Source organism: Lutjanus erythropterus, chromosome 1 (genome assembly GCF_056507025.1).
Source record: "Lutjanus erythropterus isolate fLutEry1 chromosome 1, fLutEry1.hap2, whole genome shotgun sequence".
Taxonomy (NCBI): Eukaryota; Metazoa; Chordata; class Actinopteri; order Lutjaniformes; family Lutjanidae; genus Lutjanus; species Lutjanus erythropterus.
The window spans coordinates 22,563,404-22,582,521 of record NC_139317.1 but is presented as its reverse complement, the minus strand read 5'-3'; the positions used below and the strand labels follow the sequence as shown (position 1 = coordinate 22,582,521).

Genomic DNA, 19,118 nt, shown 5'->3' with positions numbered 1-19,118 from the left:
CATTCATATTTCATCACGTAATTGAGAGCGAGGGAGCAGTCGCCTTTAGCTCCTTCAGGGACCCAAGTCACGCGGTGACATTTTGCTGATGGCATTTCACCCTGTTTGCCTGAGCACTCTGTCAAACTCTGTCTGATAGGCCTGGTGTTATCATTATCACCATGACTGTGAATCTTATGTGTGCTAAATGTCGTTAGCCTGTTGACCCGTGATGCTGCCGAGATAGTTGAAGGGGTCAGCGTCCGCGGCTAACCTCCCGGGCATCCACAGCTTTACATTAGTCATCAGCCACTGTCACAGCTCACCTCCGAGAGGCATTAGCATGCAGGAGAATGTGTAGCTATCAAGGGAGAGAAGGGCAAATTGACCTAGCTGATTCCTCCTTAATTGGATAATGTCCCAAGCTGTGGCCCGAGAAAGGCTCGTCTGTGTAAGAGTGGGCTTTTGAGAAGGGCTCACTTATTAGACAGGCTGTCAGAGGACTTATGATTCCATACTTTAACTTAAATGATAATAGTCTTGTATATATGTGAGGGTGAAGGGTTTTGGGATGAGCAGCTAAATTTTAAGCAAAATGCAGACAGCAGAAAGAATTTAATGCTTTTATCAAAACCTCTAAAATACTTTAATGTTTTTATCCAAACCTCTATCTTTTTCCCATGGTGTCTCTGCCAGATCACTAGTTGTCAGGAACTTGTGAGTCTGATTCATCTCATCTCTGAAGGTGATGGAGCCTTTTAGGTCCCCATCAGAGAGATTTGAATATCTTAGTTGGTTAATTAAAGGGTAATTCTGGTATTTTTATAGCTTGGTGCTATTTTTTTTTACATATGTTAGAGATTAAATGTCTAATAGAAGATATGCTTGATGTTACAATATGAGAAAGTGCAAAGAAATTTAAAAAAACAGCACATACATCCAAAAATGATAAGTACTGGGTGCTGGACAGAAATGCAAAAACAAAAGTATAAAATTGTGAAAACGTGATGATAAATAATTAAAAGTGCTATAAGGAGCAGCTTCTGGTGTGCGGACTCAGTTAGTTGACTCAGCAGTTACACCCACTGTGTGGCAAAAAGGCTACTGAGTGGCAACATTACTTTCAAAAAACACTAAAATCTAAAATGGAAAAGGGCTGTTGTACAATTGACTGTGCAAATAGATTCAACAAGACGTCGGAGCTGTCTGTTTATAGAATGACAAAAGCCAGAAGAAAAAGAAAAGTCATAATATACTGTGTTGACTATCAATTAAATATTTAGCATCTTTCATTTATATTCCTCAGCTTTTGTTCTACAAACATGCATCCTCACTCTGGATGTAACTGTGAACATCAATACTGCTGCATGCAAAATGTCTTTCCAGTAATGTAATTACATAAAAATAGCCGTGATAGTCCGTGGCCACTCCGTGGGGATCGGGATCCCACAGGAATCAAAGCAAATCTTGCGAGAGCCGGTTTACCTCAAATACACAATATCTCTGTAGTGAGTAGACATGAACATTTAAATTTTATTGTCTGTTTAATTAGATAACTGTAATTAGTATGAATGTAATTATGCACTAGAACATAATTTCTGTACGTTATTACAAGCAGGTGTGCAACTCTTTATTAATTTCACAAAAAGATAATGTGTTTTCTTTCCCTGAGGAAAAGGAGAAGACAAAATCAAGGAGAAAACACAAAATCAATTGAACTCTGCTATGGTGTGACATTGAATGGTTAGAATATTTGCAAGAAGAGGCGGTAGTGGACATAGATTTTGTGGGAGCAGGCGGTCAGAAATCCACTGTGAGCAGGCAGGAGTGGGACTAAGAAAACAGTCCTGCACAGGGATCTAGGCTGTGTCTTTGGTCAGTTGTAATGACTACTGTCGAGTCCAACTGCCTTTAATTTGAGCAGATAATCGTATATACCCCCTATAGGTATAAAAAGTTTTGGAGTTTATCCAGTAGATCGTCTGCAGGGGGTGGACAATTGAGCTGCAAAGGCTGCTGTGTAACAGAAACACGCTCTTCAAAGTACATCCTCTGAAAGCCCTCGCCTTGGTGACTGACAGGCTTAGATTGTTATTCTAAGTGTCTGACAATATTATGGAAAGGATTCCTACGGAAATAAACATTTTCAGACCCCTTTCTGACAGGATACCGAGGCCGCTGCAGTGCTCTCTTCAAAGCCACCAAATTCCTTTTGACAGAAACTCTCAGAACATAAGAGATGCTGGTCTACCGCCGCCTGGATCGGTTAAGTTTGTTTGTGTTACTGTTTGACTTTGGTGTTTTAACACATTAGTTCAGATCTGAACTAATAACCAAAGCAAACTAATTGATTGAGGCGGTGGCAGACTGACAAAAACCATCAGGTTTAGTGATTTACTTTGGTGCGCACATTTGGATTATGTTGCAACCATTGCAGCCTGTTTCATGGCTACCAGCTGAGGTGACCAGTTACAATTATTTGTCATTTAGATCACAAAATATGAAAAAAAAAATAGGGCCAGGTTTAAAATAAATTATCGTTTAATTATCCTTCTATTTAAAGAGTTAAAGAGTATAAATCTGCTGATTGTTTTCTCAACTAATGGTTTCAGTTGTAATCAAGATCAAGATGTAACTTTTGACCGGTGTATGATTCAGACTAAGCATGGTGATCATGTGTTATGAATTGCTTCCACTCTCTTTAAACTGTTGTCCATCCCTGTGAGTGTTTTGGATTCGGTCAACAAATCAGGTGTGCAGAGAAGTTCAGGCAACTGTTTGAAACGCGTTGGACATCCAGCAAGCAGTCGCTGTAGGTCCAGCCAATGAAAGCTGGAGAGAACACAAATGCTGGGATGATATGAACGAAAACCAACAAAGCTGAGTTTACAGTACGTACTGCCAACTATAAAATACAAGCAGTGCGTATTTGTACAGGAACTTCAGCAACATGTGTTCAGAATGTTTTTAACAAACTGCCTGTCTTGTATCCAAACTCGAGATCCAGGATTTGGATACAAAACTGGTGTAATTGTGGATGATGAGCAAGTTATCAGTTGGATATTTTAAACAGATATTTTCACACCTGCAGAGTTGTGTAGTGAGTTGTGTAGCGCAAACTACACAGCGACTGTGAAACCTGTATCCATGCCGATTTGCCATCTGCTGTGCAAGCAAGCAGTAATGCCTACGTGGTGATAAATGGTGTTTAGTTTGAACATTCACAAAGAGAATGTGCAGCATTGTTAGACAGACGAGCTCAGTTCAGTCACACATCAACATACAGTTATGAGGCTGCAACAGATTATAGATCAAATGAAACATTTACTAAATCCCATTCATCAGTCAAATATCGTTTTTAAGCACTACACATACGACACTGTCACAATTAAATTTTCTGCATTCTTACAAAAAACTATCTTATCTTATCTTATCTTATCTTATCTTATCTTATCTTATCTTATCTTATCTTATCTTATCTTATCTTATCTTAGTTAAGAAAAGCAGAGAGGAGCACCAGCACAAAAGCTGCTGCTGTGATAGGGTCAGCTTTATATATTAATATTAATATTATTAGTATTAATATTTTCAGTGCTTTACTTTGCCTTCAGACAGCCTCCTCTGGGAAACCACCATTAAACAAGCCAAATATCACTCTCTCCAAACCCACTAAACTCCGAAAACAGTCATTTTACTTCACAGAAAACGGGAGTTGCTTGTCCACCACTGCCTTAATCTATTAGTTTATTTGTAACTGTGTTACTGCGGTGAATTTAAAGTATCCTTTTAAAACACCGAAGGCACACAATAAGTCAAACAAACGAACAGATCGAAGCCAACAAATCCTGCGGTCTGTGAGGTAAAATGACTGTTTTTGCCTGTAGAATTTGTTTGTTTTAGAGAGAGTGATGTTTGGCTTAAATAACAGCACTTTTCCATCAGAAAAGGCTGTCTGATGGCAAATTGATGTTGTTTTTTTTTAAGTTGGACCTTTATTAAGTGGATAAAATACCTTTTGTTGCTGACACTCTCCATAGCAGTACTTGGCTTTGCTTCTGAGCCGGTCCTCCTCTCTGTACCTCATACAACCCCACATCAAATAATCCCAACTATCCCTTTAAGCTCTGTTAGACTGAGAAGACATGTTTTGGTTTGGATATAGAAATCTTTGATAGTGTGTTGCTGTGGATTCAGAAGCCTAGTGCCAATATTCAGGTGGTTTCATGCAGCGTTATTCTGTTATATCACACTGACGATACAATAGAGGTAAGCTTTATAGTGTATTCGCCATTTTTCAGCTCGCCATTTAGCTTTTTATCTTCTGAGAGAAACCTGTGTCCTTCCTACGTTTTGAATACGTTACAGGATTTACTGCTTGACTGAACGGGGATGTTGGAAACCTGTTTGCTTGTTGTTCCAGTCCAGCTCCATCTCAAAGCCCATTGCTTCCCAGCAGAGCTTCAGCAGGATATCAGTCCTGAAAGACTGATGACTGCTGGCCATCAGCCATGCCTGGTGTAATGAACTGTGTTTTATTATGATTTGTTATGAGGCATAACACATCATCAGTCTTGTTTTCAATTCACGCAAACGTCAGAATGTCTTAATTATTGATGGATTAAAAATCATTACGGATACAGTAATCTGGTAGTACGTCACCAGCAGCTGCTTGCATGAGTAATTACAGAAGCTTTAGCCAGAATTAGAGTCCAAATTGAAGAAATATTTCTACAACATATGCTAAAACTTAAATGAAGTTTGTTTTCCTAATCCAGTGTCCTTCTGCTTTAAATTGTATTGTATTAAATTATATTCTGCTCCAGACTTGTTTGTTGTCTTTTGGGAAATAGCAGCAATTCTGAGTTTCTGAGGGCCTGCATCTTTGCATCTCTGACACTAGTATCTTTCTATGAAATATTCAGATTTATTTCCCCGTGATCTTAGTTGCTGCCCCAGGGACAGTTTAAACAAACTGACGTCACTGAACAAATTTAAGATTAGGAGTAGTGGTGTTTGGGTTTAGTAAGAAGATGTTGTAAATTAAAGATACCCTGTGGAAGTTATGACCATCAGTAGTGCTGTGGAGCATTGTCTTTACAAGTCCGTGTCCAATTGTGTTTGTATTGTGCACATTGACAAGGACAGATATGTGTGTGAGCATGCAGCCAACAAGATACTAATTTCTGTTCTCATTTTATTTGAATGATCAGCAATTGGTGGAATAAAATTGTAGCAATCATCAGCAAAGGCTGCACACTAGCAAACATGATGTGAAAAATGCACAATTTAAAATTAGTTTTCATTCATTTTAATTTCATTGACTTTTAATTAAATCACAAAGTCAACTCAATTTTATCTGTGTAGCACAATATTACAAATCACAAATTTGGCCTTGCATTCTGTACAGGACACCTGTTCTTAGACTCTTGCAGGTGTTTTATCTATACCTAAGGTATATACTTTATAAATTAACGTGACATTCAGTACAGCATGTCTCCTCTGGACACTGACAGTATGGATTTTTTTCTCACAGTGGTGAAAAAACAATTTATTCCTGCGAGTTTGTGGGTTATGACAACAAAACCTGTGACAGCTCAATCACATTGTGTAATGGAATAACATTAGTTTGATCCTACAAAATAAAATAAAATTTGTGGTGATGACTGTAATGAGCTCAACACTGTAGTAAGCATCACATCACTGCGTTGATGCGGTCACACGGTTATCGCTACAGCCCAACTTGTCAATAAAATGTAAAAAAAATTAATACATAAATAGCTAAATAAATCGATCATTAGATTAGATTAGATTAGATTAGATTTTGAATTTAACAGTATTGTTCGACAAACAATACATAAATATTTCATAATTTGTCCAAAAAGAGTACAAAAAATGAATACTTATCAAGACCTACCCTTTTTTCATATTTCCTCCATGAACTTTGTATTAAACATGAATACTCATGAATACTCAATCAAATCAAACAAATCAAACATAAGTAAACATTCAAAACACATCCAGGGAAAATAAACATTCCACACAAGGGTGAAAATAATTGCTACTTCCCTGCTTACCTCCGAAGGATTTCTGATGAAAATACATGAGCTAAAGTAGTTCCCATTATATACTTTGCATTTTATATTAAAATTCACTGTCGTAGATGCACTGATTGATATGCTGTGTGGGATTTGTTTACTAACAGGTGCCAGTGTTAACTACCATGCCAAACAGCCTAAATTTGTCCTTTGCAAACAGGGAGAAAATGAGACTGCTGAAAAATATTTAGGATTTACAATTTATATTCAAGTAAATCAGTGCTGAAGCAGGTTTGTTTGTCACTTTGCCAAATGTGTGGTGTAACTGTACAGAATCTGTATGTGTTTGGGGGGAAACGTTCTGCTTTAATCATGTTTTGATCTGAATCTCATGTTGTTTGCTTTGTTTCAGCAGCGGATATAGACTTTCTCAATACAGCCAATAAACTTCATGATCAGATGAACTGCTTCTGTAAAAGAACTTTTCTCCAGTTATGTTGGTTTGAAGAATCAAACTTTTTTTTGACTCACCCTGCCTCTGAGGAAGCCAGACACAGCGTGATTTCACGGCAGCCATATTGTGTCTGCTTGCAACTGCTCCCCATTCCCTTCAAACTCAAAAGGCACAGGCAGTTAAAAGTGGAATAGTGAGAATACAGCCGAAGGTGATTTATACAAGAGATGATGAAATGCAGTGCCGATGAAAGTTTTATTTTTCTCAGCTTTATTCGGTTGGTAGTACAGTATGAGAGTGGTGATATAATTGTGGTTTTACTAACTCGCTGTCTTTTTCTGACATTTCACAGCCGACTCCAAAGAGTGGCTTTTTTTGAAAGGAACATTGAATGGCCCAAGTTATTTCACTTGGCTTGAATGTTGCTCATTCAGCCACGAGGAGATCTCTAACACTTTCTGTACAGGAATGCAGCAATATCGAAAGCTCAAGGTTCAATAACACCACAAAAAAAAGTCCATGGTACAACATGTATCACCACATTAAAGAACAAACAAAAAAGAAAATCTGACTAATACCTGGAAAGCAATCACTCACGTCAGTAGAACCCCAACTTCAGCTAATGTTAATCCCAAACTGAACAAATGCCACACGTACAAACACACTTTGCTAGCTCAGTCCGTTTGTGACCAAGATATCTGCTGATAATTTTTTATTTTATTTTTTTTCATATACAGATTTGGCTGCTACGTCCACAAACTTCACATGTATTTTTAAGCTAGTGGCGTCTGACACAAAGACTCCCTGGGACAGATGACGGACGCTGAACAGAGTTTGTTTGTGACCCAAACATTCCCAATAACTCCAGAGCGTTGGAAAGTCCAAAACTCAAAATATATTGACACATGTTTTTATCTCACATCATAATCAGCTACAACTCATATTTGTTTTGGTGTTTAGCCTTTCGAAAACAACATTAACGTTAACCCCAGTCACAAAACTGTTTGTTCTCTGACTTGCACACCTGAATTAAAGGGGTGGTGTAGCAGCAAAATAACAGCACCATAAATTATATTAATTTAAGAAAGTTGATTTAATTACTTTATAAATGTTGTCAGAGTAATATTTTTAGAGATGAGCATGGTGTACTGTCATGCTGATTTTAGCACAATCTAAATCTCTAGTTTATATACCCATTGCTGTAATTTATTGTATTTTTGAGAGAATTAGCAGAAATATTGCTACCACTCATAACTTGCATGGAGAACTATGATTCTTTTTCATTTAAGTTGCACTGACTCTTATCCCGCTGGCTATGAGTCATCATACAGTATATAGCTCAGGTAATAATGGAGGTAAACTTTGAAGCCAAACATTAAAACGGACGGACTTCTCCTCCCCCCATGTTTTGAAAAGCATTGCCGGCTGAGTCCTCAATATTGCAATATCCCGTTATGACTGGTAAGCCCCATGGAGGTCTGCAGTGCTGGCTCAAGCTGCTGCCTCTTTGGTCCAGTGATCAAAGCAGTGAAGCATGAGTACTTTTGGCCTTCTACCAATGAAATACTGCCCACTGCAGGAGGACATGACGGCGTCTTGTGGGTGGAAGTTTGCTCCCACAAGCAGCTCTCACTTTACTCACCTATCTCACACAGGATCTTCAAAAACTCTTCAGGTGTTGATGTAAAATGTGTGTCTGTGTGTGTGTGTGTTTTGTAGATGAGCTGAAGGAGAAGCTGCAGGATTTTGTGTCTGAGACCAACAGCCAACGTCCCGGATTCATCAAGATGGTGCGGCATTCCAAGCAGGAGGGTCTGATCCGGTCCAGAGTGAGTGGGTGGAGGGCTGCCACCGCTCCAGTTGTTGCCCTCTTTGATGCCCACGTCGAGTTCAACGTTGGCTGGTGAGTCACTCACGCGGAGTGCGGCATGAGGCTAACACAGCTCAACACAAGAGAGCAGGTTCTTGAGTCATATCCATCTGTGTGGGTTTACAGAAAATTATCTAATTTAATAACAAAGTCTTCTGGTTGGCTTCTTTTCTACTGGATGTATTCTGTGCCTATGACGATATACACATGAGTGCACTCTGCACAACATCACAACAATCTGTAATCTGCCAGGGTCCTCATACTCCACCAGATAAGCATGCTCTCTGCTCTCTATCTGCTTTCTTGATCCACACATGAACTCATTAAAACAGTTGGTACATCTGGGAATTCACTTATTCATTTTCTTGCCAAAACATAGATGAGAAGATTGATACCACTCTCATTTCTGTCTGTTAAATATCAGGCTCCAGCAGGCAGCCAGTTAGCTCGCCGAGGAGGACCGCTTCTGTTAAGCAACTTACTATATAAGATATATAGTAGAAAAACTGACAGACAGGCTGGACCACTGACACAAATTAAAACTGACACATTTCCACGTCCTCTGACTTTATAAAAATTAAGACAAAATATCCCGGATCCAAGTGCTGCCATCTTGTGCTGGTGACATCATTTGGAGTATACTCCCGCCCATACAACCAGGTGACTCAATCTCTTTATAGAATCAACTAACTAATTAAAGCCAAATGAGGACTTGAACATACATCAGTGTGATAAGAACTACCTAAAATGACAGAAACTATCTTTTGGGAAAATTTATTTGACTTGTACTTTGATGTTGTAGTTTGGCCTGTGTCCCCTCATAGAGGTCATAGGGGTTTATGACTTACACTGAAGCCAGCCACCGAGATGTTTTTGGCTTAATTTGGGGGGATCTTTGTATATGGTTATCTATATTTACAGTTCATGGCATCTTTAGGCTGGACTGAGGCATAATTACAAAATCTTTCTCCTACTTCAGTACCACGGACCGCACCACAGATTTAACAATATGCTGCACAGTTAGGTTAGTAATATTTCAGAGCCATGATCGAGCCCTAGACTCTAGGATTCAATTGTTTTTTTCAGGGCAGATACTAATTATTAGTAATCAAGGAAACCGATAACTGATTCACACAACTGCAGTAAAAATGAAAAAATTATTGCCCCATCTTCAAATGTGCCCCTTTGTACCTGACTCCCTGTCTGTGGTACAACAGCCTTCAGTGTTGATAGGCTGTTACTTGTGACGTACAAACAATCAGGTAGTGTTGTGGGTGGGATATTGAGTGATACCACAGAAGGTGACTACAGAGACAGCTGCATTAGGGTCAAAGTACTGCATTTGTAAACAAATTTATCTTATCAGCAATCGGATAGTTGTAAAACTGCTGAATATCAGATCTGATAGTCAGCCAGGCCGATAATCGGTCGACCCCTAATAGATTCTATCTTCCACAAACCTCGGTCAAATAAAGGATCAATGGGTCAGACAGACTAGACTAACATATTCAACTACACAACCCCTCTGCCCCTGCTTCCTCTCTGCTATGAGGGGATGGAGAGGGGAAATGGCAAGTTAACAAAGAGGATGTATATTGGTTATTTTGCTAACAATTGCTTTATCCTTAACCCCCCTTCCCAATTTGCCTACAGAGTATAACGTATTAATTAGAGAGCTTTGGGGATTCTGGTAGGTGGATTTATGTTAAGCTGAGTTAACAGTTCTCTGGCAGTAGCTTCTAAATTATTGTGCAAAGAAATACAAGAGTGGTATCAATCTTCTCATTTAACTCTCAACAAAAAACCCAAAATGTAGATTTAAATCTTTATATCACATTATTTTGAATGAATTCCTTAAAAGCAAGAAAATTATAGCCTGTTTTGCATTATCTTGTCAGACCTGTTTTCCATGTATTTAGAAGGGGAGTGCAAGTAGGAGGGAACGCATGCACATTAAATGACCTTGTAAATGTAGTGTGTGGCTTTTGAATTACTCTGATAAGTGTTAGTGAATAAGCAAATTTTATCTCTGCATATTTCGATTAAAAAATTCCACCATCTTATCAGATGGGAAATGATGCTTTGTCAGACTAATAAATTGGATTGAAGTCATCTTGAAATTGTGAAACTGGTTTTTAAAAAGTGCTCCTTACATGACAGACATGATCACAAAGGTAATGAAGAAAGGCTGTCAAAACAAACACTCAATTTAAAATGACTTTCTCTTTCCATATTTAAAGGGCTGAACCTATTCTGCAGAGAATTAAAGAAGACAGAACTCGCATAATCTCCCCATCATTCGATAACATCAAGTACGACACGTTTGAGATTGAAGAGTATCCGCTGTCTGCCCAGGGCTTTGACTGGGAGCTGTGGTGTCGCTACCTCAACCCACCAAAGTCCTGGTGGCACAAGGGCAACAAGAGCGCACCAATCCAGTAAGTAAACATCCCAGTCCTCACAGCCTGAATGAAATAATATAAAATATTCTTTATCTGAAATTAGGTAAACAATTGTCAACCCTGCTTAAAAAAAGGGTAAGTCATGTACAATTCATGTACAAATTATATGCTGTACAAGGTCATATTCCTCTTCTTGTCTCTGCTGTTACTATAGCAACAGTGCCAAGCTAACATTACCTGTGCAGAAGAACAAAACTGATTTCCATCATCTTTAATCCCCAGGAGCCCGGCCCTGATTGGCTGCTTCGTGGTGGACAGGCTGTACTTTGAGGAGATTGGCTTGCTGGATGAGGGGATGGAGGTGTACGGGGGAGAAAATGTGGAGCTGGGCATCAGGGTGAGTAATAATGTCAACCCCCTGTGGCTACGCGCCATTGTTCATCCAGGTAATGTGTTGAAAATTAACTATGATAATGACACTTAATGGCTGTTGGGAGCAAGGTCACTGAGGACCACATTGTCAAAATACTAAACTCATTGAAAAAGTGTAATTTGGCTGCAAGCGATGTGGTCTGTGCATTTAGAAATGGTGGAGAGGTGGAGTGGACATTAGTAAAGAGATGAGAAAAAGGATATCCAGCCAAGATGTGTTTTTATTTTCATGAGCGGTGTTCAGGCAGTCTGGTGCTTTTGATGATAGATTTTAGATGAATGAAATTTATCTTCAGAGCTACATTATGGCTGTAAGGCTGATTTTCTTCTATGTTATTTGTTGTCAACAAACTCAAACAATGTATTTGTCTTACTTTTTCCCTTCATTACTCTGTCAGTAGCTCCTTTTATACAGACTGTACGTGGCAGGAATGTTACTCTGTTAGTCCACCTTGACCTTCTGTATAAAACGTACAAACACAGAATGGTGGGACGTTGTTGTTTCACATTTAAGTTGGCAGTGGAGGTAATACCAGCATCAATGTGTGTGTAAAAAAAGGTAAGCCAGCAGGACGGGACAGGGGTGTGATGTCTTTATTAATAACTAACTTCTTAACTCATGCATCTGTACAGTTGGAGGACATTATACTTACTTTTAACTCCCAACAGCTCCCTGTTTTCCTTTCAAACCTTGTCCTTGTTGAGGGTATCCTAATGCCGTGGATCGTATGAGATGTGCTGTTCCTCAATCTTGTCAATAATTATCTTGTTGTTCATTCTGACCACTGAAGGGTAAAGGGTAAATCTTAAACATGTCAGCGTGGATTTCAAAACAACTGAAACAATCTGACATTTGCTTGTTCACATCGCTTCCAGTTAGGAAGTGGTGTGTGCACCCCCCACCACTGGGACATTTAAAAAGTAGCTAACAGCAGTAAGCAGTGAATGAAAGCAGTTGAAAATGTCTTTACTTTTTTTGACTGGGCACTGTAGCTTTTTGCCATTATTACTCAGACTGCTGTGAATAGTGCCAAGGTTCGTACAGCTGCTGGAAATCCATGAAAACACTAATTAAATGTGGCATTTTCAAGACTTAAAAAGTGCTTGAAACTGAAATTGTAATTGCATTACTTTAATAGTAAATCGCTATCTGGCTGAATAGTTAGATTTTTAAATAAAGAAATACAGAAAGTCAGAGACAGCCTAAATGCTTTTGCCTTTCATACAAAATGACAACTCTGTTTGAGCCTCGCTTGTCACTCTGAGTGTGTGATCTGTCAGTCTTTTTTTGATAAGTGTCCTCTGATGCAACAGTGAGTGGGAGGCCAACAGACGACAATATGTCAGGAGGTTGCCATGTCAATGAGCATTGGCTTGCAATCAAAAAAATCAAATCATGGTTGATTCAAGAGCTAAAACCTTGAACAGCCTCCTGCATTTAGCGGGCTAATATTAAGAGTACACTAAAACTGGCTATGCATTTGTTCAGCTGGTGAATTTACGGGCTAAATGATAGTTTTCATAAAAATACAAGTTGAAAATGCCTGGAATTTGACTTTGGGAAATGTGAGGGCACCCTGTAGTGCATTGGTTTGAGATCATTTTCAGCTGTGGGTTCATGCATTTGGTGCTTTAGTGAGTATTAACATCAGCAGGAGGGTGCATGAGGAATTGAGTCAAAGTACTGTAAGATACAGTACCCAGGGCCAGGAATTTAGAAATATAGGTGAAGTCATGCCCTTTCCAGTGTGCCCAATGGAACCTGACTCCAGATAAAGATATGAAGGGTAGTCTGTCGCAAGAGACAACTTTTTTTTTATCCCATGTGAATTGTGCCACAAATTACACATATGATATTTGGCAGTCTGAAACAGTCGTTTAGCTTAGTTTTGGTTGAAATCATGTATTGTCTTGCACAAAATACATCATCAACACCAACATCGTTGTCTCTTCTAACGTTATCGTACAGGATGTGTTTTATCCAGCAACTCCTGGTCATTTTATCAGCCGGGAGTAAGACCCACTGTTGTGTGACTACATCCCAGCACAAAAACACACAATCAGTGTAGTTTCAGCAGATAAAGTTAGCTTTTGGAGGGAGTCAATCTTCTGGGTGTGCAGTCTTTCTAATTCTGAATTTTCACAGTCTGATACTTCAGTTGTTTCTGATACTTCATCTGTGTAACTTTCTTGGCTTATAAAATTATCTTTTAAATTCACAAGCATCATATGTATTATTTGTGGTGCAGTTCGGGATCAAAAAATAACTTGTCTCTAGCCACTGCCTACAGTTCATGTTTTTTTTTTAAAGTAATGTTGGAAAGGGCATGAATTTTGCCCTCTGTACTGAGATAATGAGTCCACCCTGCACCCTGACCTTTTTTTAAAATATTTATATTTTGCATAATTTATAACTAAGCAGTTATTGGTTGAGTTATATTTTTATCTGTAGGAATAAAATACAAATACCAGTGCAAAAAGTACAAAATATACAAAACAACAAGAATATACAAGACACATGCACACATATGCATGTGTCAAAGATAAACATGTGTACAATCACATGCACACGTTAACAATAAGTAAAAACACATTCACGCACACACATGACGAACTTAGCCATAGGCTGTTTTGAAAAGTGCTCAGTGAAGGGGTCTCTCTTAGGTCCTGAGGGACGACGTTCCATCTACTTGGAGCGTAGAAACAAAAGGCTGCCTCCCCTGCTTTAGTGTTTGTGCGAGGAATGGTTAAAAGACCACTGTCAGTAGACCTGAGAGTTCATGCTGGTTTATACATAGTTAGCATGTCTTTAATATACTGAGATCAAATAGTCAAATTCTAATATATAATATTATATAATATAAATGCTTGGATCAGCCCTGTACTTTTTTAATCATAGAACAGAAACTCAATCCAAGATAGTGTATAGTTCATTGATGCGTTTGTTATAGTTTTTGGACTACAGCCTTTGTTATAATCAGACTTTGGCTGCACAGATAATACTTGACAATAGGATCAATTAATTGTTTTGTTGTTGTTGTTTTTTTTTTGGTCTCTCTATGGGATGTTGACAATAAGACAAATATAGAATATAATTCATCTGATCCTTAATACAGGGAAACTGATGACAGTACTTACATGGTTTGACAGGAACAAGTGAACACAGTGGAGGAAATTATCCCTCACACTGTGACGTGCTCTCTCTTGTATAGTTTTAGCTACAATAAATAATCACAGCTAATTAATACGGAAGTCTGAATGATGACCTTCATTCCCCGGTGAGCCCACTGAAGCACATGCGAGAGTTGTAGGACTCAAAGTCATTGTTGCTGTCAGCAGTGATGTGTGAAGAGAACGCCGACATTGTTCGGGGCGGATAGACGCACCGTGTCTGCAGTTATGCTGCATTCTTCTCACAGTGCCATGCTTTATTTGTACACCAGCTCTGACTTGGATGAAAATAATTTTGGTGTGCGTTCAGTTCAGCAGTACCACAAGCAGATGGGCCAGAGAAAGAACAGCCCTCCGCAGGGATAGCTAATGATAGCACACATCTACTGTACAAAGTCATTAATGCAGCTATCAGCCTGTTCAATAACAGCGAGGAGCGGGAGACAACTCCTCCTCAGCTCCACTCCCGACTCCACTGCACTGTGAGAAGGAAATGGAGACAAGCTTACGAGAGGACTGAATCTGGAAATATGAGTCCTCGCTAATGATAGAGATGCAATCATCAGTAAAGGAGGAAGATTAGTCCCGTAAGTCATTTTCCTCCAGAAATTACATGCTTTAAGAATTCCTGGGCCTGATAATAGCCCCACTGATTGCTTTATAGCTGGACACATTGATGATTTTATCACCTATATTACAAACCAGGGTCCTAGCCCGATGTATAAACAGTTTGAAGAATCATTTAGGCCCATTGCTCAGTTCAGTGTCGCACTCCATGTTGTTTACTTGCGTGCTCATGTTGGACTGAAGGAACTCGCCCTTGCCTGGAGGTTAATGTAGTTTAGAGTTCAGTAATGCTTTTGAAACAGAGGGTGACACAGTGAGCTGGGAGCTACACGACCGGAGGACTCTGGCTTGGCCCCAGATTAGCAGTCCCTCAGAGCCCCAGCACTGTCTGTCTGTCTGTGTGTCTGTGTGTCTGCAGCGTATTGGTCATGCCTCCAGACCACCTGCCAGCACGCAGACTGGCTGCTGACGGATCCTCAGAGACACTCTCAAACCAGGCCAATAGCTACAGGCTTTGGCTGAGGCTTGAAAGGGATGTCCTGGGTAGTGTGAGGGTGAGCTGAACTGCTGCTCTCTGCTTACATTTGGTCACAAAGTGCAAGTTGAATATTTCCATGATGATAATGCACAGCAATTATCATTCTAATTCAGCATAATGACACAAATGTTTTGCTTATTTTATGTATCTTAAAACATGCAGCTGAAGTCTGTGTGTGTGTGTGTGTGTGTGTGTGTGTGTGTGTGTGTGTGTGTGTGTGTGTGTGTGTGTGTGTGTGTGTGTGTGTTGTTGTTGTTGTGCTAAATTATGAACAAGGCATCATAAATTCCTCATGAAATCCTGTTTGAATTAAGCAGACTTTTATTTTGAAGAGTACATATTACTCAATGCTTTTCCAGTCTCTGTGCCAAAGTGTTGTTGTTATATATTTTATGGGTGTAAATATGTATGGATGTAGAATTCATAAACTTTCATGCAGATTAATCAGTGTTGACGATGGAGGTAAACAGTTAATGCTGGCTAGGTTTATTGTCAAGATGAAAAGTGGCTTTTTAACCCCTTTAGATCACATCCCTATCCATATTGTGTAGCTATTCAACAATATTTGCCAAAAAAAGAGCTTTGACAAAGAGCTTTGATAATGCTTTTTCCTTCCAAACCTGTCATAATCAATTTCAGACTACTTATTTAAGACTATAAAGCTTCTATATTTACATCTGTTATAAGGGCTTAATGATCAACCCAAATATCCACCATTTCACTGTTGACTGAGTGATTCTGCCACCACAGTAATGGCGACATATAAATCAGTTGGCAGATTTGTACAGAGAAGAGCATTTTAGCAGGAAGTATATGCTTATTTTTAGTGTTGGGCAATATAACTTCTTACTTTACATTATTACTGTGCTTAAGAAGTAACTTATGTTACAGTGTTACCTACTGAGAAAAGTAGTACTTTTGCATTACCAAAACTGAGAGCTCCTTTGCTATTTTTTGGTTGCAATGTTCAGAAGATGTGTAGCCTTCTATACGTCTGCTTATGAATCTGTTCACTCGATCGTCACTGCATTGCCTTGTCTACAGCCCATTGTCCGTAAGTCAGCAGGTTAATGATAGGATTCAGGGGTTTCCACTAAAAATATTGTGAGACAAGTCTGCAGAAAAAAACAGACCACTTTCAATGCGGAAACTGCACTCTGTCTGATAGGGACCCTATGCTTTTATGATGATTTGATCCGCAAAGGCTTAAAAACACAGGAAAAAAAAGTGGCGCAGCATCATTCCAGTGCACTCCTGCAGCACTACACCTATGCGCACTGAGTTACTTCTTAAATAAGTTTTCCACTTGTATAACATGTTTTAGTTTAAAGCTGCAGTGCTTAGTCCTGGTGGGGTCCAGTTAGGTTGGGCGGGCTGTAGGGCCTGCAGTATGCTGGTGGAAAACCCTGGGATTGGCAGATGTAATTTCCCCTTTACAACTCTATTAACAAATATATCTGATGACAGGTAAACATTAAATTATGAATGTGCCGTGGCTCAATAGCTTAACAAGTTCATACATGTAATTTTTACGCTATTCAACTGCAAATAAAACTTGCAAACTTGAATAATTTGAGGCGCTGTGCATGGAAATAAATAGAAACTATGGTTACCTGACAGGCAGCACATGTACAGCCTTTTGCCTGCTAACAATCTGACAGTAAACTGTGCAGAGGCATATTACCCAGCTGCCTCTATAAAAGCAATTAAACATAGGCTCGTATAGCATACAGTACATCATGTTTTAACATGCAACTAATGAACTAGTTAACTAGGTCAATGTGTAGGCTTCCATACAAAATATAGAAGTGCATAAGCTTTTCAAATCACACAGACTCACTACACCAATGTTCTCTCTCGTTTAGCCCTTTATAAAGGAGCAGAAGAAGTTCAGTGACAACATTTCCACTTCCAAGGCTAAAAAGTCTCTCAGTAGGTGCACTGGATAGAGTTGAAGAAAGATTTGAAGAATGAAGAATTTGTTGAATACATCTATTTCAAGATCCAACTTGAGATACAGTGTCTAACAAAAACACAGACTATATCTGTCGCCTGTCTCAAATGCAAAAAAAGTGACCCTTGGAGTCTCCTCTGGTGACAGAGATGCAGGCAGCAGTACTTCTTGCAGTGGTGGAAATACTAAAATTGTAACAATAAGGGATAGCTTATTTAAAAACATAACTAAATAACTGATTATTTGAATCGCAAACTAACATGTTATATTACTTGTTACAACACAAAAGTAATTTTAGTACTTTAATGGCTTATTTTGTAGCACATTACCCCCAATATTGCTTATTTTACCAACTGTACATGTTCCACTTCGAACAGTTTTACCCCCCTGTTTTTAGTTTTGAGTGTCTATCCAAAAGAGATCCTGTTAATGACGGGGAGTTATGATGATGCCATCTGTGGCATCTTGCAATATATTGCTGAAAGATGGCGTTCCTTGTTCGTTATAATCCACAAGAATTAGACTCACCTCACGACTTTGGCCTGTCACAGCTGTCTTACAGTGCTGCATGTCTGTTTGAGTCTCAGGTCACAATATGATGATTTATTTTTGTGTATTGGTTTATGGATGTGCAGCAAACCAAATATATATTTTTTGTGAGGTGATCCTTCAAGTCAGACTGGACGGTAGGACACAGCAAATTGGACAGGACCCCTGAAACAGAATAGTAATACAAATGATTTCCCAAAACACCTGTGAATACTGGGTATTGCGCCAGTGAGGCCAGCCTGGAACAATGCATCATAAGAAGAACAAGCCGACATCATCACTCTCAACCAGAGCCAGGAAGGTTATGTTGAGAAATGAGGATCATTGAGGACTATGAAAAACAATTATGAGGCCGGCTTTGTGCACAGTATTTATGGAAGTGGCAATAAAACACCATTACTGTCATAATAATGATTTACACGTTGGATTTCACCCACATATTCGCCGTACGATTTGTATTCAATATAAACAGCGTGTAGCATGAAGTATCTGAGTAATTTAAATAGCAATGTGAGACATACAGATAGCACATAGATATGCGAAATAGACCAGGTCATCACAGTGAGACATTATTCTGCTACGTGATCAACCATCAATTGAAAAATAGCTATCAACACATTAAAAGTTATGGTTCTTGCACCAAATATGTAAATTATATTGTATATATGAGGTATATAAATTTGATAAAGACAAAACATATTTATTCCAATTCCTATTCCAACGCTCCTATTAGCATCAACATATGTAATATATTACAGCAGCAGAACAACATGATTTAAAACAGTGAAATAATATAATAATCTGAAATCTATCCATGTCAGCTTTTTTAAATAGGCTCACTTAACTTTAGCCTCAACATTTCATTTGTTTTTTTGTTTGAAGGGATAGCTCAGTTTTTTTTTAAGTGTGGCCGTATGTGTTATCCATAGTCAGTGTACTGCCTGCAGTACATGGTGGTTTGAAGAAGCGTCAGCAGTATCGTGTAGGAAGCTACGTAATGTACTGCTGTCAGCTGTAAAACACACTTTAGTCACCTCAAAAAAAGATCAATATTGGTTTAAGTGTACTTTAACTACTTAACCTCAGGTAGCTCTTTCCAATGGGAGAACTCATTAAATGCTGTCCCCACACTGCCACAGGAGCTGCTGGTCTACCAATGGCTCAATT

General features: G+C 39.0%; 1 protein-coding gene across 1 annotated transcript in view; it reads left to right on the top strand.

Annotated features, from left to right (window-relative positions):
* galnt18b (UDP-N-acetyl-alpha-D-galactosamine:polypeptide N-acetylgalactosaminyltransferase 18b) overlaps positions 1-19,118 on the top strand; it is a 109,526-nt gene that overhangs the window by 51,700 nt on the left and 38,708 nt on the right. The window contains exons 4-6 of the mRNA XM_084717027.1: positions 8,188-8,371; positions 10,579-10,776; positions 11,023-11,137. Of these exons, the coding sequence (XP_084573153.1) occupies positions 8,188-8,371; positions 10,579-10,776; positions 11,023-11,137 (497 nt within the window). The remainder of the gene's footprint in view (positions 1-8,187; positions 8,372-10,578; positions 10,777-11,022; positions 11,138-19,118) is intronic.